General features: G+C 42.2%; 3 protein-coding genes across 4 annotated transcripts in view; 1 reads left to right on the forward strand and 2 right to left on the reverse strand.

The window, feature by feature from the left end:
- Positions 1–20,648, reverse strand: part of LOC133932496 (ribonuclease inhibitor-like) — a 34,965-nt gene that overhangs the window by 10,972 nt on the left and 3,345 nt on the right. The window contains exons 5-10 of the mRNA XM_062379204.1: positions 20,551–20,648; positions 20,417–20,472; positions 17,883–18,056; positions 16,620–16,793; positions 16,069–16,242; positions 371–544 (exon numbers count right to left, since the gene is read on the reverse strand). Of these exons, the coding sequence (XP_062235188.1) occupies positions 371–544; positions 16,069–16,242; positions 16,620–16,793; positions 17,883–18,056; positions 20,417–20,472; positions 20,551–20,648 (850 nt within the window). The remainder of the gene's footprint in view (positions 1–370; positions 545–16,068; positions 16,243–16,619; positions 16,794–17,882; positions 18,057–20,416; positions 20,473–20,550) is intronic.
- On the reverse strand, positions 3,668–8,972 carry LOC133932499 (programmed cell death 1 ligand 1-like). The gene is made up of 4 exons (XM_062379207.1): positions 8,748–8,972; positions 5,840–6,160; positions 5,175–5,435; positions 3,668–4,344 (listed from the first exon to the last, which is right to left on the reverse strand). The coding sequence occupies exons 1-4, from the start codon at positions 8,806–8,808 to the stop codon at positions 4,031–4,033; spliced, it is 957 nt and encodes a 318-aa protein (XP_062235191.1). The 5' UTR covers positions 8,809–8,972; the 3' UTR covers positions 3,668–4,030.
- Positions 9,843–12,827, forward strand: LOC133932497 (acetylcholine receptor subunit delta-like). Of its 2 annotated transcripts, XM_062379205.1 has the most exons (9): positions 9,843–9,965; positions 10,205–10,360; positions 10,487–10,596; positions 10,706–10,906; positions 11,074–11,185; positions 11,311–11,425; positions 11,690–11,900; positions 12,100–12,218; positions 12,447–12,827. In XM_062379205.1, the coding sequence occupies exons 1-9, from the start codon at positions 9,910–9,912 to the stop codon at positions 12,627–12,629; spliced, it is 1,263 nt and encodes a 420-aa protein (XP_062235189.1). In that variant the 5' UTR covers positions 9,843–9,909; the 3' UTR covers positions 12,630–12,827. The 2 variants fall into 2 exon arrangements, with proteins under 2 accessions (XP_062235189.1, XP_062235190.1); XM_062379206.1 differs by lacking the exon at positions 12,447–12,827 and having other exon boundaries at positions 11,690–11,997.

Raw genomic sequence — 20,648 nt, forward strand, 5'->3', positions numbered from 1 at the left:
AATAAAACGGAAATGTAAATCAAACTGAGTTCATGTGTAAAATTAACAGATAAATATTCATGTCAGCACAGACTCATATCATGGAAGATACATATGAAGTCAGACATGTTGGACTAAAAACGAGTCCTGATTCACTACAAATAGATTATTTGGACCCGGTCTCTGTCCTGCTGATCAGTTTAGGAAATCCAGAACTAAACTCAGTGTTTTATCAAGTAGCTGAATATTTAAAATGTCACAAATTAATTTATGAATGGATTCAAGTTATGTATGAAGATGAATTATGTTAAATTAGAATTAAATGAGACAAATTGTGTATAAATGCTGTTTTATAGATATGAGATCTACAAAAGTCAGTCTGTGAACTGACCCCAGAGTCTCCAGTCGACAGGTTGGACTCTGTAGAAAACCACACAGCTCCTTCACTCCTGAGTCCTGCAGGTTGTTGTCACTCAGATCCAGTTCTCTCAGATGAGAGATGTTTGACCTCAGAGCTGAAGCCAGAGAAGAACAGCTGATCTCTGACAGACTGCAGTTCTCCAACCTGGATAAAGAAATATGAATATTAGAATGTGTCCTCCTGTTGTTGTGGATCGTCATCATGTCAACACAGACTCTCAACATGCTTCTGACCTCAGTCCAGTCTGTGACCTGAAGATAAATATTAGATCAGACATGTTGGACCATTATTTCATTCATCAGCTTCTTCTCTGTGTGTTGGTCACTGAGCAGGTTTGTGTAATTAAACACTGTTTAAAGTAGGGATGGCTCCTGACAGTCACTTCCTGTTTGTTTCTATACTTATCAACTGTCCAAAGTGTTTCAATAAGAATGTGTCTTATTTTGAAAACCTGAGGAGGACGAGTGCTCGGCCTAAGTCCGAATGTTATTTACTGACACTTTCTTAGTGATCAGGAGCAGGTGAGTGCAGGTGAATGGAGTTGATGAGGTGGACGTGACTGACAGGCTGGGTGAGTGACAGATGACTGAGGGACAGTGAGCAGAGCAGAACTGAGACAATTTAAATAAATAATGACCCAATAAGAAAGAAAGTCTGAAAAGAGAAGAATGATTTAAGGACCTCAGAGTCTCCAGTCGACAGTTTGGACTCTCCAGTCCAGAACACAGCAGCTTCACTTCTGAGTCCTGCAGCTTGTTGTCAGTCAGATCCAGTTCTCTCAGATCTGAGGGGTCTGACTTCAGAGCTGAGGCCACGACTTCCCAGTGAGTCTCTGAGAGTCGACAACCAACGAGTCTGTAATTAAAGAAAATATCTGTTAGAATAAAATCAGAAAACACAACATTCATACAAAACGTGATCATGTGACCCTCACCCTGGTAAATCCCCTCTTTGCCTCATGAACATGTTAAAAACTCCTCAAGAGAATCCTTTCAGATTTGGTTCAAGCGTTCATTCAGACTAACAGAGGAACTCATTAGATTCAGGTGGTCAGAGGTCAAAGGTCAAGGTCACACAACATGTTCATTGTGTCACATGTTCAAGTGTCAAGTCTTTAGGGGATTTTTTTCACATTCTGACCAGTTGGAAACAAAAATGTTATGACAAAAGACGGATATATACATTTAACATGTTTTCTTTTTATATTCATAAATAGACAAAACGATGGTGCTGCAACTCAGCAGTTCTTTAGCAGTTGCCTTTGCTATTCCATTTGGAACATTAATATAATCTTCATCCTAAACAGAATTCGGGCTTCTTAGCCATTGTATGGTTGATTAAAACTTTTTTCTTTTCTTTTTAAATCAAACAGAAATTATTTGGGCTTCTTAGCCATTCTTTTTATAGGATGGTTGACATTTTTTATATTTTTTGTCAAAGAACCATTAACCACACCATGACACAATCTAATGCTTCTCAAGGTCCTCTTAGCTAATCGTTCTTTAGCCAGTTGGTGAGGCAAACTAACTTGTTCACATTCTATGACAGTAAAGCTGGCTCTTTTGCCCAATGTGTCCTGCGAGTGAAGCTGGTTTGGCGCATTGCACTTGAACGCCCCTCGCCGACCGTTGGTACCTAAAGGCCGAATTATAGTCGGGTTGCACGCATGCAAGCAAGACACGCAACACGCACCTTTCGTGCCCTCTGCTGGCTTGCTTGCGTCCGACAATTTGTCTAACTACACAACAAAGCGACGCGAGCCTCACGCAGCCCGCAAGGCTTGTGATTGGTCTGCTTACTACATCCCGTCCGGAGTCTAGTTTCCGGTGTCATGCCCCACAATTCGCGGAAGTCACGGAAGATTTAGAAAAAAAGAATATGGACTTGGCAGAAGAGATCCGAAAGTATGACCACTTGTATAACCCGTCACTGACTGGCCGATTTGTCCGCCAGAATTAGGGTATGAGGAGCCGGAGTGGCGATGTAAATAAACAGTCGACGAAGAAGAAGACGTCTCTTCTTTGTGTGTTTTGTCTTTGAAAAAAAACGTTACTCCGCCTAGTGTTTTGGCGGTGAATTGCGTTGCAACACGCTAAGCACGTTAGAGAAGTATAAACCAAAAGGAGTCCGTCGATGCAGCTGCGTGGCCTTTAGGCTGGTATTACTACGGTAAAACGATAACGTCTTCCCACAGAGTGTACATATCACCTTGGTTTTATAGAATGTTATATCTTAGTTTTTTTGGAACAGGATCTTCCCGTCCAGAAGGTTCTCAGGTTCATCAGAATTATCCATGTTTGTTTGTTTGTTTGAATGGCAGCTGCCGCCGGGTTCACACTGGACGCGTAAGCGCAGCGCCAAGCCTTAAAAAACAGCTGGTTCCCCTCCACTCCCACGTTAAACTGTTGTGCTGGTCACACCGGATGCATAGCGCCGTGAGGTGATCGTTTCGGAGTCAAGTCAATTTTTTCGCTCATTAGAGCGGCGACTAGTGCATAGTGGGCGGAATTGCGGGTATATTGGAAGGTCCTTCTGCGCATGCGTTAAATGCATAAAAAATAAATGAATTAATCCTGTAATTTAATCATAACGCGTTAACTCGTTATTTTTCACACCTCTAATATAAGTACATATTGAAAATTAGTTCTCCAGCTGTCAGTCAGTCACTTCCATTGTGTGTGATAAGGACTGAACTCTGTGTCTGTAGCAGTGAGACATGTGACCTCAGGAGGCCTCAAGTAGTTTGGATGCAAACTTCAATCAATCACTTGATTATTCAGCCAGTTGCAGCCATTTTAATTAAAGTTCTTTGTATTTGTGTTATTAATAAAACAGTTCATGGTTAAACTGTAAAATATCAAGTCTCAGTTACATTTCTTTGCCGTAAGGGTTTGATAACGACATCTTAGGAATCATTGTCAAATCTTTTTCATACATTTATTGGCCGATATTTCAGTTTCCGTTTTCTTTCACTCTAACATTGATATGGTTTTTGAACGAACTCTCAGAAACTGAAGCTTTAGGATGTGTCTGCTGATGCTGCTGAGATGAAGCTGTTAGAGCATCTCCATGACAACAGGGTTATTCTTTAGAGCAGAATATTGAAATTATCAGAATAAACAGTAAACTTACTTTAAATTCATCATCTCCATAGCGTCTGATTGTGGATGGTCCGTTTTGTGTTTGTTCTTTTCAAAAGAAATAATCATTAAAACAAACAACACATAATAAATGAATAGCAGAATTATTGTAAATATTAATATTTACCTTGAGTATTTTAAAGTAGAAGAATCCTGCTCCTGCTCCGAATACTACACACACAACGAGGACTCCGACCACAATAAGTGCAACTGCACCTGAAGAACCTGTAATTCAGAGAGAAGAACTGTAGCATCAACAAAGTTCAGTGATGTGTCTTCAGTGTAAAGTGTAGTGTGTGTGTGTGTGTGTGTGTGTGTGTGTGTGTCCTCCTGGTTCCTGTGTGTTCTCCTGACAACATGTGGACATGATGCTCCTGAGGAGCTGGAGGACGGAGCCCTGGGGGATCTGCTCCACCAGGAGGAACCAGGACTCACTGCACCAGCCTCAGGTCTGACAGTCACTCTGAGGATTTCATCATCAGTTCTGGTCTCATGGGATCTTACCTTCCTCTATCGTCACGTAGCTGTTGATGAAGAGCGTCTCCTCTTCACTACTGAGTTCACAGGTGAACGTTCCCTGGTGATCTGAAGATAAGTGGTGCAGCGTGAGGCTGCCTGACGCTGACACATCCTCCACCTGCTGCCTCCACTGCTCTGAGACCCTGGGGGGGCTGTCCACCCCGGTCTGGTCCACAATGATCTGACTGTGGTTGAACTTCCACACCCAGTGTGTCGGGGGTTTGGTGTTTGGAGCAGTGCAGTGGATTGTTGTTGTTGTTTTAAACAGTGACACATGGACGAGAGCTGAAAAGAAAAGAGATCAAATAATATCATCGTGGTCAGAATGTGGTTTCAGGCTCTGATGAGACTTTCTGAACATTTTCTATCATCAGAATGATTCATGTGGAGGAGGGTGTGGCCTTGGAATGATGAACTGAACTAGAAGGTCCCTCAGTGGAGCTGATATCTCCTCCAAGGACCAACAGTCACTTCAAGCTGCTCCACATCTCACACACATCAGTCCTCTCAGGGAAAATGTCCAGAAAGGTCCAAAGTTAAAGAAAGAAAACTAATGGATCTGTTCAATGCTCCATTTGTTTGTTAAGCTTTGAGCAACAATACACAACAACTACTGAACAGATTTCCATGAACTTTGGCAGGAAGGTGTGTTATGGGTCAGGCTCAGAAAATAACTCATCAGATGTTTGTGTGGATCCAGGATTTGTTGTTTTTTCACATTAACATTGTGAGAGAGGACGTTTTTCAACATTTTCATTGATTTCCCTGCGAGTAACTGATGAAGATGAAGAAACAATCTGACAAATTTAGAGGACTGATATTTATGAGTGTATGAAATTTGGTGCAGATCTTGGGCCTGGTGAATTTCAACGTGGTTTCATAAGGAGACTGTTGGGCCTTGTGGAGGTCTGAGCTCTACTGAGTGACCTGTCGCCCACGTTCCATCCTCACAACTAGTTTAGTGAAAATCGGTTCAGCGGACAAAGAAACAAACAAAGTAAAGATTGAGAATCAGCATTGATACAAGTTGTGAGTTATCTGTAGGAGCAGATATGAATATGCAGCAGTAGGTGAAACAAGCAGAGGTTCAGTTCCATAGAGCAGATTCAACGTACTGGGTTGATACCACAGCGCGCTCCTCCTCCCACTGCGAGTGCTGATGCTGCAGATCAGAACAGAGTCTCTGTCTGACAGTGTCACTGTGCTGCTGATCTCATAGAGCTGCTGCTCCGTCTCCTTCACTGAGGTTTGGTTCTGAAGGGTCACGTTGGACGGAGGCCTGGTGGACCAGGTGAGCTGTGGCTCGGGGTAGATCCCCTCTGAGCGGCAGGTGAAGCTGTCCTCCACCTGCTCCATGTCCACGTGACGCACCGGAGCTGCAAGACAACATTTCTCTTTTAGAACTCATTGATCATCTTTGCCTCGTGCTCTGTGGAGCTCTTCATTAATCTGACATATTGTGCTTATTATTTAACATGTCACATATGAGTCAATATGAGGAGCTGCTGACATCAGCTGTGTCTCAACTCAGGGGCTGCATTTGAAGACCGAGCTCCAACGAGTGGATCCGTCCCCGTCCAACCTGTCCCAGGATGCATTGCACTTTAGTGACTAACCATGTTTCAAAGAGGTAATGGTGCCGGCAAGCAGCGAGACGTCCAATGCTTCAGTATCAGCTTCAACTCAACCCAACAGTACACATGTTAAACAAGGGAACAGCAACAAGAGACAAATATCAGTTCTAGTATTTGTGTTGTGTTTTCACTGTGAGTTTCTTTACCATCTGCTCTCAGGTTGATAAATGACTCCTTGTGGTCTCCATTGATGGTGCTGGTGTAGCATTTGTATCTTCCCCGGTCCTGAAGCTGCAGCCCCGTCAGCCTGATGGAGGCGTTTCCTCTGGAGATCTGATCTGTGAACAGCGATGTCCGGCCTCTGAAGCGCTTGCCATGGAGTTCAATCTGGTGTCTGGCACTGTAGTCGGAGACGAGACGAGTGTTTCCTGGTTCCAACTTTATCCAGTGGATGACTGGGTCTTTACCAGGCTGAAAGCTGCAGGGTAAGATGCAGCTCTCCTCTAAAACACAGGAGACCTCAACAACTGTGAGACACCGGGTAAAAAAACAACCAGTTCAGGATCAACTGTGGTGAATAGAAGATTTTTTTAAAGAGCAATTAGAACATTTGCTCTCAGACGGATTGTGAATGTAAATATCCTGATGGAACTGTCTGTCTGTTTGGCTGTTGACAGTTAACATACAGTAGATTGATCTGAGCTGCTTCACAAAAACAACCTCCTGCCACACGAGGCATTCGAATGTGTAACGTACATTTACTGACAAACCAAAGATATGAACTAAAAATCGGAACATTCTTTGTGATGAGAAGAACTTAGGATCCGGAAATTTAGACGTAAAGAAAGATACAAAATTTTAGAATCCCGTTTTTTAGTGTATGTGTATGTGTTTTTGTGTACAAAATAACACACTCACACCCACTTTCAAAAGAAGCCCTCTGTATAAACCTCTGTTATAAACCCAGCTCAGCTGCAGAACCGGTTGATCATCACCCAGTTTGAATGTAAGCTATTCATTTATTTGCCTCATTGTGAAGGTTTGGTCAGTGAATTTGTGTTTCCTGTCATCATAAGCAGTGTAGTGCAGTTGATCTTTATTGTGAAGGGTCGCCAGCGGATTTGGTTGTTGATTTGATTGAGCTTTGACTTGATGTGGAACAGAAACAACATGTCTCCTGGTTCAAGTCCACAGTGTTCAGTTCTTAATTTACTGTGAAGTCTCGGTAAACGAGAATCAAACCCTCGGCTCCATGAACATCAGACAAGTGAGAAACAACCAGTGACATGGTGGAATAACTTGTTACTGCTGATTGAACCACACTGGCCACTCTACGACACATCAGTGTTTCTACTGGTTTCCACAGACAGACACTACAACCAGTGCCGGCGCGTATCACACAGGAGAACAAGGCAGTTTCCTCAAGCAGCTCTTTAGTGAGGGCGATGAAATGTGTGGTCACCAGCTGTCAAGAGCCAGAGGTCGATTCAATTTAACTTTATTTAACTTCACCTCAGACTCGTGGGTCAGAGATCGACTCTTTGAGAAAATAAAAATCTATTGAGAGGAAAACTGAAGCGACGGAAATGATCTGACTGCGAATCTAAAAAGAGGCGACTATTAAAGGAGCAGGTATTCAACCCCAGAGGTTTGAATACCATGTCATGGTCATGTCACTGTCGTGCCATATGTTCTCCACTTGATGACGGCTGTCTTCACTTTGTTTCATGGTTCATCTAATGCCTTGGAAATTATTTTGTAACCTTCTCCTGACTGACACCTTTCAACAGTGAGATCCCTCTGATGCTTTGGAAGCTCTCTGTGGACCAGAGCTTTAACTCTAAGATGCAACTAAGAGAACTTCAGGAAAATCCTCAGAGAACTTTATATGGGATGAATCAGAGTCACTGAAAATGATGTGTGTACTGATTACTATTTAACATGAGTTTGAATGTGATTTGTTAATTCTGAACACAGCCACACCCAAGAGACTGTTGTAACCATATTATTTATTTTGTATTTTCCCCCTAAAAGATTTCAGTTTTTATTTTCAACTGAATTGTTCACGTTATAGGTCACATTAAAGGTGGAACAAGTTCTGACAGGATTTATCTTGGTCTCATTTTTTACATCACAAAAACCTGTCATTTTAAGGAGTGTGCAGACTGTTTCTATCCACTGTACAGTATGGTCTACACAGAAACGCTGGTGGGCTTTTATTTTGAAATGTCTAAAGGCAGCAATGAAATCATTTATCTTTATGACATGAATTTAAAAGATAAACATTGAAACTGTGTTGAAAGTTAATCTTCTCTGTATATTCTGCAGTGAACCACGAGCTGCACGCAGAGCAACTCAGAGAGAACTGAACCATGACTCAACAGAACTGGTTTGTTATCATGGGAGTGGAGCGGCTGGATTTTCATTTCCGCGTCCATGTGTTGTGACAGCATTATCAAATCACAGAGCTGATATTTATTCACACACACACAAACACATCATTTCAAGTGGAATAAAAATATAGATATAGAATATATAGAAATATAGAATCCAAAGTTAGCATTCTCTGATTGAGTTCTATACAACATGTGTTAAGGCACCATCACGTGTTTCCTCTGGAAAGTTTGTGGAACGTAGTCAATCTGGTTCTGTAAGATTCCAACACTTGGAACAAGATAATCTGTTTTCTCTCAACTTCATCACAGATTAATTTATTTACCATTAAAATGAATTTTGTAACTACATTGTGAAAATATAATCTTACAGCATCGTAAGTGTTTGAGTGTCACAGGTTCTGATATTTATTCACACACACACACACACACACACACACACAAACACACACACACACACACACACACACACACCTTTAAAAACCACAACTCATTTTAGTTCTGTTGATGCTCAAGTTTCAATGAAGAATAACAGAACTCAACATCTGGTGTGAACTGTTTCCCCTCCAGCTCAGTGAGAACATGTTTCTCTGTGTTGTTATAAACCTTCACAATCATTTCTCATGTTTCCTGCTTCGTCTGATGGAAACCAACATGTCTGTACAAAGTACTACGTTCAAACAGAACCTGTGATTTCTGAGTAAGATCAGACTTCACGTACCTGCTGTGGTGAGAGTCCACATGATGAGGAGCAACACAACCAGAGACTGGAACACAGACATCTGTCTTTCATCCTGTGAGAACTGAATGTGGATCAATGAAGGAGAGACCAGTTAACAGCTGGTTTGACTCATGACACCGAGTCAGAGCAGCTGAGGTTCAGACTCTGCAGCTACGATCTCTGCAGAGTTCAGACTGAAGACTCACACACACACTCTAAGTCCCATTGAGAACATTGTGTCATGCAAACTGAAAGTGACTCTGTAAAGTGTGTGTGTGTGTGTGTGTGTGTGTGTGTGTGTGTGTGTGTGTGTGTGTGTGTGTGTGTGTGTGTGTATGTGTGTGTGTGTGTGTGTGTGTCAGAGTGCTGGTGCAGGAACAAGGAGGAGCATCTGATTCACTACCTGTTTCAGGAGCGAGGATACAACAAAGAGCTGCGTCCCACAGAGAGGCAGCAGGACCTCACCTCATCTCTCTGGTACCAGGACGTCTGTTTTAAACTGTGTGTGTCTCTCACTGATTAAATGAAATTAGGTTTTTTGGATGAGTGTAAAACAGAATAACTTTATAACCTATAGTTTGAGCTTGTTTCACTCCATTATATTTAACAGCTAGAATTTCATCCCTCCGAGGCCAAACAGTCTCCGTATGAAACACTTTAATTCACTAGATCCAGATTTCTATCTGGATCTACACCAAATTTCTCACACTTATACATATCACTCCACCTTTTCTTCATTAAGATCAATTAATTATTATTACAGAGTTGTTTTTTGACAGATATCACGTCCTTCCACCAAGTTTCTAGATAATCAGTCCAGGAGTTTTTACGTAATCCTGCAAACTAACAAACAGACAAACCCTGACCTTGGAGATGGAGGTAATGATAAAGTCTCATATGTGTCTTTCTTCTGCAGAAAGAAGTAGACGAGACCCTGCTGACCAACGTATGGATCCATCATGTACGTAAAAGTCATTTTACAGGAAAGTATCTGTATATTTGTTTGCATAAATGCTCTAATTACACACACTTTTCTGCACATTTTACTGACCCTCAACTGTTGCATGTGTTTGTATATTTTGTGTTTTTGCTTTGTTGCATGTGTTAGACGTGGACCGACTACCGGCTGTCGTGGAACTCCACAGAGTTCGATGGTATTGAGATGCTTCGCCTGCCGCCCAGCATGTTGTGGCTGCCGGAGATTGTGCTGGAGAACAAGTGAGATTCAATTCTCTGTATTCATTTGTGTTTATGGAGACAAAATGAAACATGTTTATCACACATATATAAATATATATCTTACCTATAATCTCTAAATCTGTATTAAAGATCAGTTCATCGTCCTCTGACCTTGAACAAGACCACGAGCCTCTGATTTCTCCTCATGTGTTTGTATGTGAGGAGAAATCAGAATAGATCAGAATACGATCTAACTGGGCCCCTCTGCCTCTCCCCAGTAACGATGCCCAGTTCCAGGTGGCCTACTACAGCAACGTGCTGGTGGATCCCACTGGGAGCTGCATCTGGCTGCCTCCCGCCATCTTCCGCTCCTCCTGCTCCATCAACGTCAACTACTTCCCCTTCGACTGGCAGAACTGCACGCTCAAATTCACGTGAGACAGAATCCACACGTGTTTCAGTTTTGTTTCTTGTAGGAAACATGGATCAGTGATGATGAGCGCCGAGTGTGTCACTTTGTTCATGAACCTGAAAACGCCGTTTCCCATGTTGCTTTGCAGTTCTCTGACCTACAACGCCAAAGAGATCCGGATGCTGCTGAAGGAGGAGTCGAACGAAACCAGCAAGTGGACGGTGGAGTGGATCGTCATCGACCCGGCCAGCTTCACAGGTGACGCACATGTCCAGTCCAGTGAGTTCCTCCTGACCTCAGCTCACTGATCTGAACCTCAGTCTGGGTTTGTTCTGTCTCTGTCGCTGCTCCTCACTGGTTTCAACAGAGAACGGCGAGTGGGAGATCAACCACCGGCCGGCCAAGAGGAACACGTACAAACACATTCCCATGGAGAGCAACAAGCACCAGGACATCACCTTCTACCTGGTCATCAAACGCAAACCTCTCTTCTACATCGTCAACATCATCATCCCCTGTGTGCTCATCTCCTTCCTGGCCTCGCTGGTCTACTACCTGCCCGCTGACAGTCAGTGCCCCCCCCACACCTCCGACTGACAGGAGACACACTTTGAGGAATGAGAGGAGATGTCTCCTCAGGAGTGGTTCCTAGAATTTAAACACTTACATGTGTGTGTGTGTTTGTGTTTGTGTGTGTGTGTGTGTGTGTGTGTGTGTGTGTGTGTGTGTGTGTAGGTGGTGAGAAGATGACCTTGTCCATCTCTGTGCTCTTGGCTCAGTCTGTGTTTCTGCTGCTGATTTCTCAAAGACTCCCAGAGACTTCCATGTCTGTACCACTTATTGTCAAGTAGGTTACACACACACAACACAACACACACCTAATAAAGACAACAATCAAAGATACAAAGGAGGAAATATTGAGTTTTCTGTTTCTTTATACATCACGTGTGTGTGTCTGTGTGTGTGTCTCAGGTATTTGATGTTCATCATGGTGCTGGTTACAATTGTGGTGCTGAACTGTGTGGTCGTCCTCAACCTGCACTTCAGGACCCCGAGCACACACGTCATGTCTGACTGGACCAAAAAGGTAACACACACACACATAGACACACACAGACACACACAAACACACACACACACAGTTTCTCTGCGATTAACCAGTTTTCTATTGGTACTATTTGACCTGGTTTGATTCTGGTGTGACTTCTGGATCTTATTTCTAATCATTCCTTTGTAAAAGATGACTCAGCGTTTTCTCTGCTGTGACTCAAAGACTTTAGCTTCTTTAAAGAAGAGTTTTTTTAAGAATACATTTTAAAGCCTGATTTAATTTCCCCTCTTCTCTGTCCAGTTCTTCCTGGAGCGCCTGCCCCGGATCCTGCGCATGTCCCACCCCTCGGACGAGGAGCCCCACTGGGATCGAGCGCTGCCCCGGCGGTCCAGCTCGGTGGGGTACATCGCCGCGGCGGAGGAGTACTACAGCTTCAAGTCCCGCAGCGAGCTGATGTTCGAGAAGCAGTCAGTGAGACACGGACTGACCACACGGACCACACACGCTGCAGGTTCGAGAGCAGGTCACTCAGTGGAGTTCCACCTCACTCAGAGAGACCAGTCCCCTCAGTGTGTAGCACGGCTTCATCCAGGTCCATGAAGGATTCTGTGAGGAACCAGAGAAAAGACAGACTCCTTTGTGTTGTTGTGTTGAAGTGTGTGTGTGTTGTCTACACCAACCTGCTCTGTGTGTTTGCTCTGGTTGTGCAGTGGTGAGTCCACAGGACGACGGAGGGATGACAGAGCAGCTGTACGCAGAGATCAAGCCGGCCGTGGACGGAGCCAACTACATCATCAAACACATGCGCAACAAGAACGACTACAACGAGGTGACACACACAAACACACACACACACAAACACAGAGAGGAAAGCAGGAGTCTTCTGTAGCTGATGACTTACAGATGAATGAGATGAATGACTCGATGCACTGTGTCATGAAGCAGAGTTAAACTTTTGTGTAACATTGTGTAACGCTCACTCGCTGTGTGCGTCTCACTCTGACCTCACACCTTCAGCCTTGTGTGCAGAATGCAACGTGTGGTTGTGTGTTCACAGGAGAAAGACAACTGGAGCGGCATCGCTCGCACGGTGGATCGTCTCTGCCTCTTCCTCGTCACTCCGGTGATGACGATCGGCACCATCATCATCTTCCTCATGGGGATCTGCAACCACCCCCCCCACCTGCCCTTTAAGGGAGACACACACAACTACAGAGAGGAAAACCCAAGGCTGCTGTAACACATACACACACACACACACACACAAACACACTCACTGCCATGTGGGTCTAGAGTTTGTTGCCTCTATATTATTTGTGGGTCCAGGTGCATAGTTGTGTGTTTCTTCAATCAAAAGTGGACAACGGAATAACAGAATAATCAAACTAGTATTTTAATTTGATTTGTGTGGTTTGAATAAACATTTATACTCAGTGGACATCTTTGATTTTATTTTTGTTCTGCATATATTATTATTATTATTATTGTTATTATTATTAAGAACATAACTGAGCGATTATCATTTGAAATAAAATGTAAATAAACTTAGTTTAATCCGTCATCACACACACACTAAATCAAAAACTTAACACTGGTGACATTAGAAGAAAAAGAAGCTTAATGCAGGAAGATACAAGTTTTTCTAAAATGCCATCAAAAACCAAAACAGTTAACATGTGAATACTCAGTAAATGATATTCTACTGCATCTAGTATTTATGATATATTCAAACATACAAAAGGCAAAAGACTCTCCGGCTAAAATGATGTCTCATGGACGGACGGAAGTTTTACTCAGTACGATACTGGGATGCAAATCCACACAGCAAGACAACAGAGCCAGAAAACACTTGGATGTACTGGACACATACAAGTACAAGAGTCAAATACTTCTGTCCAGAACGTAGACGGGAGCCGTGTATCAAAATACTCTGAGACGTACAGAAACCTGGAGGCAGGACGTCCTCACAGTCTGTCCACACTCCAGAAACTGTCTCTGTCTGGAGGAGACAACGACCTGAAAACTGTGACTCATCGTTAAAAACACAAAGTATTTGATCTGAGACACAAAAAGACACAGTGTGTTAGTTCCTGTATTTCAACCGAAGTTGCATCGTGTGAACTTTTATATCAGAGGTCATCAACTAAACTACACTCACCTGAACATGAATAAAACTCAGGATCAATCAATGATTCAACGTGAGACATCTTTAAACTGTTATTATCTCTAACTCCTCCTTGCCCCCCCACTCTCCAACTCATCTCTTAAAGACAGAAATCAGACGGAGACACTTTCCCGTCCTCATTTCCACACTAAGTCTTGTGATATCCTGTAGTTTTCTCTTTGTCAATCATCAAACATGCCTCGACTTAAAGATGCTCTGCTCTTCATCGACTCTTCTTCATACTGTAAATGTCTCATTCACTTTTCTTCTGCTTGTTTCCATTATGTCAAACTGGTGATTTTGTTCTTTTACCTGCACCAAGGACGAGATGTTTCCACCAGTTTGTTTGAAGAGGAAAGAAAAGCTGAGTCATGATTCCAGTGAAGTCGGTGGAAGGATGTTTATTGAGCATTAAAGCAGAGACAAGTAGAAACAGAACTTTTCTCTCTGAGATGTTTTTCTTCTCGTTACATCTGGTTTGTTACAGAGGAAATGATCCATGTGTTTGACTCATAGACTGAATATAAAGGCTTTGACTGTGATGTGCTGCTGTTATACTGCAGCGCCACCTGTGGGTCAAAAGTAGAAAAGCCACCACCGCTCTGCACCTGATGCAGAAATGAAAACGTCCCATTTTTAAGTCCAGAGTTTTGATCTTTTGTGTCAAAGACAAAAGTCTGATTTTAAACTCAAAGTGATTTGATTGTGTTGAACTTTGTGTTGAACTAAATCAATTTGTGACGTGAATCCAGGAACTTTAAGATCATAAACAAACAGAATGTGGTTCTACACACATGGAGACAGACTGAGGGACAATGGTGGAACAGAATAAAGGAAACTTAAACATATATATGTGACTCTTTATAGAGGGGTTATATATTCTGCTTGTGTTTTGTCATTTCAATAAACACATTCTTCATGTGAATAAACACAACAAGTGTGGAGGGCCATCTAGTGGTGAAGTTACATATTACAACCACCTCCTCTGATTCCTCTGGAGCTCTGTCTCCACTCTGCCTCCCACCAACAAGGCCCAGTCAGAGCCGCTCTACACACAAGCTGCTGCTGCTTCAGCCTCTGGATCCTCAGGACACAGAGTTAAAAAAAGGTCTATCCAACCTCCACCTGTTGAGAGAAGAAGACATCAGTGTCACAGAGACTCACTTCATCAGCTGTGAGTCAGTGATGAAGCTCATCCAGTAGAAAGAGCAGCAGGGACTTCAGTCCCGTTCAGAGGTGGAGCAGCTTCCTCTCTGCTTCATGTGCACGTTTTGGAATGAATGCGCTCATATGCTCCCAGCTGTCTTTGGTCAATTCAAGCCCATATCAATACCCTTCCTATCCGAGGTGGTTCACCATCTGTGACCCACAAATTTCCCTTCCGACAACATCACCGCCAGTCTGCTTAAAGAAGTCTTTGACACTGTTTGCCCATTTGCTGTCTTAAGCCTGAAACATGCTTCTGCGACTGCGTCTGCGTCTTTTCACTCCGCTGTGGCGCAAGACTCGTCATTCATGCTTCCCCAACCGTTGCGCGTCTTACAAAGCAATTCCGTGCCAGAACACTAGGCGGAGTAATGCTTTTTGTCGAAGACGACCTGAGAGACGCCTTCTTTGTGGGTGTGGCAATCATTGTTGACTGTTTAGTAACCTTCTACCAGTCGTGTTCTCCATTACAAACACACGGTGAACCATGACAGAGAGTGTATTCACGATTCCAACCGAACAACAATTGATTGATGTCCATTCTTCTTTTTAAAATCTTCGGTTGTTTCTGCCTGTATTATGGGGCATGAAACCGGAAACACAGCTCCAGAAGGGATGTAGAGCAGACCAATCACAGCCTTGCAGGCTGAGTGAGCTTGCGGAGCTTTGCCGTAAATTTTAGAAAAATGGGGCGACGCCAGTAAGCACGTAAGATGGGATACATAAGCATGGACTGACTCCAACCATCTACTGACCTCAGAGTCTCCAGTCGACAGGTTGGACTATGCTGTAGATCAAGCAGCTCCTTCACTGCTGAGTCCGTCAGGTTGTTGTCACTTAGATCCAGTTCTGTCAGATGAGAGGGGTTTGACCTCAGAGCTGAAGCCAGAGAAGAACAGCTGATCTCTGACAGTCTGCAGTTCCACAACCTGGATAAAGAATAAAACTTAACTGTAAATTAAACTGAGTTCATGTGTGAAAATAACAGACACATATTCATGTCAGCACAGACTCTTAACATGGAAGATAAATATGAAATCCGACATGTTGGACTAAAAACGAGTCCTGATTCAGTACAAATAGATTATTTGGACCCGGTCTCTGTCCTGCAGATCAGTTTAGGAAATCCAGAACTAAACTCAGTGTTTTAATCTAGTAACTGAATATTTTAAATGTCACAGATTAATTAATTAATGAATTCAAATTATGTATGAAGAGGAATTATGTTCAATTATAATTAAATTAGATAAATTCTGTATAAATGCTGTTTATAGATATGAGATCTACAAAAGTCAGTCAGTGGTCTGACCTCAGAGTCTCCAGTCGACAGGTTGGACTCTGTAGAAAACCACACAGCTCCTTCACTCCTGAGTCCTGCAGGGTGTTGTGACTCAGATCCAGTTCTCTCAGATGAGAGGGGTTTGACCTCAGAGATGAAGCCAGAGAAGAACAGCTGATCTCTGACAGACAGCAGTCCTTCAGCCTGAATAAAGAATAAATCTCAACTGTAAATTAAACTGAGTTCATGTGTGAAAATAAGAGACACATATTCATTTGAGCAGTGACTCATAACATGGAAGATAAATATGAAATCAGACATGTTGGACTAAAAACGAGTCCTGATTCAGTCCAAATAGATTATTTGGACCCGGTTTCTGTCCTGCAGATCAGTTTATGAAATCCAGAACTAAACTCAGTGTTTAACAAGTAGCTGAATATTGAAAATGTCACAGATTAATTATGAATGGATTCATGCTATATATGAAGAGGAATTCTTTTAAATTATAATTAAATTAGATAAATTCTGTATAAATGCTGTTTATAGATATGAGATCTACAAAAGTCAGTCAGTGAACTGACCTAACAGTCTCCAGTCGACAGGTTGGACTCTGTAGAAAACCACACAGCTCCTTCACTCCTGAGTCCTGCAGGTCGTTTGCTCTCAGATTCAGTTCTCTCAGATGAGAGGGGTTTGACCTCAGAGCTGAAGCCAGAGAAGAACAGCTGATCTCTGACAGACTGCAGTTCTTCAACCTGGATAAAGAATAAAACTTAACTGTAGATTAAACTGAGTTCATATTTGAAAAATAACAGACACATATTCATGTCAGCACAGACTCATAACATGGAAGATAAATATGAAATCAGACATGGTGGACTAAAGACGAGTCTTGATTCAGTACAAATAGATTATTTGGACCCGGTCTCTGTCCTGCAGATCAGTTTAGGAAATCCAGAACTAAACTCAGTGTTTAACAAGTAGCTGAATATTTAAAATGTCACATATTAATTAATGAATGGATTCAAGTTATGTATGAAGAGGAATTATTTTAAATTACAATTAAATGATAAATTGTGTATAAATGCTGTTTTATAGATATGAGATCTACAAAAGTCAGTCAGTGAACTGACCACAGAATCTCCAGTCGACAGGTTGGACTCTGTAGAAAACCACACAGCTCCTTCACTCCTGAGTCCTGCAGGTTGTTCCAGCTCAGATCCAGTTCTCTCAGATGAGAGGGGTTTGACCTCAGAGCTGAAGCCAGAGAAGAACAGCTGATCTCTGACAGTCTGCAGCGAATCAACGTGGATAAAGAAATATGAATATTAGAATATGTCCTCCTGTTGTTCTGGATCGTCATCATGTCAACACAGACTCTCAACATGCTGCTGACCTCAGTCCAGTCTGTGACCTGAAGATAAATATCAGATCAGACATGTTGGACCATTGTTTCATTCATCAGCTTCTTCTCTGTGTGTTGGTCACTGAGCAGGTTTGTGTAATTAAACACTGTTTAAAGTAGGGATGGCTCCTGACAGCCACTTCCTGTTTGTTTCTATACTTATCAACTGTCCAACGTGTTTCAATAAGAATATGTCTTATTTTGAAAACCTGAGGAGGACGAGTGCTCGGCCTCAGTCCACATGTTATTTACTGACACTTTCTTAGTGATCAGGAGCAGGTGAGTGCAGGTGAATGGAGTTGATGAGGTGGACGTGACTGACAGGCTGGGTGAGTGACAGATGACTGAGGGACAGTGAGCAGAGCAGAACTGAGACAATTTAAATAAATAATGACCCAATAAGAAAGAAAGTCTGAAAAGTGAAGAAGGATTTAAGGACCTCAGAGTCTCCAGTCGACAGTTTGGACTCTCCAGTCCAGAACACAGCAGCTTCACTCCTGAAGCCTGCAGCTTGTTGTCACTCAGATCTAGTTCTCTCAGATCTGAGGGGTCTGACTTCAGAGCTGAGGCCACGTCTTCACAGTGAGTCTCTGAGAGTTCACAACCAACGAGTCTGTAATTAAAGAAAATATCTGTTAGAATAAAATCAGAAAACACAACATTCATACAAAACGTGATCATGTGACCTTCACCCTGGTAAATCCCCTCTTTGTTAAAAACTCCTCAAGAGAATCCTTTCAGATTTGGTTCAAGCGTTCATTCAGAGGAACTCATTCGATTCAGGTGGTCAAAGGTCAAAGGTCAGGGTCACACAACATGTTCATTCAGACTAACAGAGGAACTCATTAGATTCAGGTGGTCAAAGGTCAAAGGTCAAGGACACACATTATGTTCATTGCGTCTTGAAGTCTCAAGTCTGTCTTTTGGGGATTTCTTTATATTTTGACCAGCTGGACTCAAAGATAAACTGATTAGATTTCAGTGGTCAAAGGTCAAAGTGACATCATATTATTGTGAATGCAACATGTCAGGGACCTGGAGGGACGGACTTTGCACTGGTTGGTGGTCGCGTAAAGAAGCTCACACACACACACACACACACACACACACACACACACACACACACACACACACACACACACACACACACACACACACACACACACACACACACACACACACACACACACACACACACACACACACACACACACACACACACACACACACACACACACACACACACACACGGGTCATACTCATATATATGTATTTTGTCATTTCTATTAAATGCTGAATGCTCGAGCATAAATTTACACAAAGAAATGCAGTTATACAACTTTAGTTGTTCAATGGACAATATTCACATTAATATTAATTCATATTTACAGCTTCTGTTAAATTTTAATCTTCTCAGTTCAACAATGTTCTGCAGAGTTCTGCTACAGCAGAACAATGTTTTTTACAAAGGTTGAATATGGTCATAAATATGAATATTACCTTGTATATAAGAAAATGTTGAACATTAATTCTCCAGCTGTCAGTCACTCACTTCCATTGTGTGTGATAAGGACTGGACTCTGTGTCTGTAGCAGTTAGACAGGTGACCTCAGGAGGCCTCAAGTAGTTTGGATGCAAATTTCAATCAAACACTTGATTATTCGGCCAATTGCAGCCATTTTAATTAACGTTCTTTGTATTTGTGTTATCAATAATACAGTTAGTGGTTAAACTGTAAAATATCAAGTTTCAGTTAGGGGAGAGCGGGGTAATGTGGGACATTTTTTACATTTAATCCCCTCTAGGCGAGCTAAAATGATATATCAGTAAAGTTTACACATTTCCCATTAATTCAGGATGTTTTCTAGCAATGGAAATGATCAGAATGTCTTCAGGACAAGGGGTAGTGAAAACATGATTTAAAAAAAAAAAGTGGTCTTGTGTCCCACTTTACCCCAGCGACTTAACTGGAGCAAGGCCATGGAACTGGTCAGCTAGTTGTTTCAAGGGTTTGGCTCCTCCTCCATCTCATCTGTGAATATTCTCTTTACCTCAGCTACTGCACCCCAGGCTACTGATTTTACTTTCCCTTTCTCTTTTTTCTTTATGAATCTTTTGAGGGTTGTCTTATCAATATTTCTATCCCTTCCAGCTTTTCTTAAGGACTTCTTTCCTTGCATGACCTCAGCGGCTACACTCTCCATCTCAGTGAGGGGTGTTTGGCCCCAGGTTGTCTTCCTGGTATAGTTTCTTGGCATGATGGCTTTTCTACAATGTTTATGACATTAAAAATAAAACATATATAAAGTAATATAACACTAAAATATGTAGACTAAACTTAACTTGTGCTTCATGGCGGGTTAAAGTGAGACAGTGTCCCACTTTACCGCACAGCCACCGTTTTAGAAAAAACAACATCTCTTAGCAATTCAGGCTAATCTTCAGCTAGCATCAATCACAAGTTCATCAACATGTATGATATAAGTTTTTCTACCTGATTCAATTTGTTTTGACACAACAGCTGATTAAGTTCAAAGCAAGACAATTTACTTTTACATTCAAAAAACTTTCCACAGCACCTGCACCAACTTCTCCTTCATGGCAAGGGGGGAATGGGAGGGGTTGAAAACATAATTGTCACATGACCACAAATGTGTTCTGTTGCCTAGATACAGGGGGTGTCTCACATTACCCCACTCTCCCCTACATTTCTTTGCCGTAAGGGTTTGATAACAACATCTTAGGAATCATTGTCAAATCTTTTTCATACATTTATTGGCTGATTTATCGGTATCAGATTTTCTTTCACTCTAATATCGATATGGTTTTTGAAGGAACTCTCAGAAACTGAAGCTTTAGGATGTGTCTGCTGATGCAGCTGAGATGAAGCTGTTAGAGCATCTCCATGACAACAGGGTTATTCTTCAGAGCAGAATATTGAAATATTCAGTTCAGAATAAACAATAAACTTACTGTAAAGGTTTCATCTCTGTAGCGTCTGGTGGTGGATGGTCCGTTTTGGGTTGTTTCTTTTCAAAATAAATAATCATTAGATGAAACCACACATAATAAATGAACAGCAGAATTATGTAAATATTAATATTTACCTTAAGTCTTTTAAAGTAGAAGAATCCTGCTCCTGCTCCGGATGCTACACACACAACGAGGACTCCGACCACAATTCCTGCAACTGAACCTGAAGAAC

Source organism: Platichthys flesus, chromosome 21 (genome assembly GCF_949316205.1).
Source record: "Platichthys flesus chromosome 21, fPlaFle2.1, whole genome shotgun sequence".
NCBI lineage: Eukaryota > Metazoa > Chordata > Actinopteri > Pleuronectiformes > Pleuronectidae > Platichthys > Platichthys flesus.

What these genes read in the sequence shown, in the direction of transcription:
- LOC133932497 (XM_062379205.1), top strand. Translation starts at nt 9,910, where the DNA reads ATGCTTCGCCTGCCGCCCAGCATGTTGTGGCTGCCGGAGATTGTGCTG. An exon ending in TCTGTACCACTTATTGTCAA is followed by an intron (nt 11,186 to 11,310) that starts GTAGGTTACACA and finishes TGTGTGTCTCAG; the next exon opens with GTATTTGATGTTCATCATGG. An exon ending in ACGGACCACACACGCTGCAG is followed by an intron (nt 11,901 to 12,099) that starts GTTCGAGAGCAG and finishes CTGGTTGTGCAG; the next exon opens with TGGTGAGTCCACAGGACGAC.
- LOC133932499 (XM_062379207.1), bottom strand. Translation starts at nt 8,808, where the DNA reads ATGTCTGTGTTCCAGTCTCTGGTTGTGTTGCTCCTCATCATGTGGACT. An exon ending in TATCAACCTGAGAGCAGATG is followed by an intron (nt 5,436 to 5,839) that starts GTAAAGAAACTC and finishes GTTGTCTTGCAG; the next exon opens with CTCCGGTGCGTCACGTGGAC. An exon ending in CGCGCTGTGGTATCAACCCA is followed by an intron (nt 4,345 to 5,174) that starts GTACGTTGAATC and finishes TTTTCTTTTCAG; the next exon opens with CTCTCGTCCATGTGTCACTG.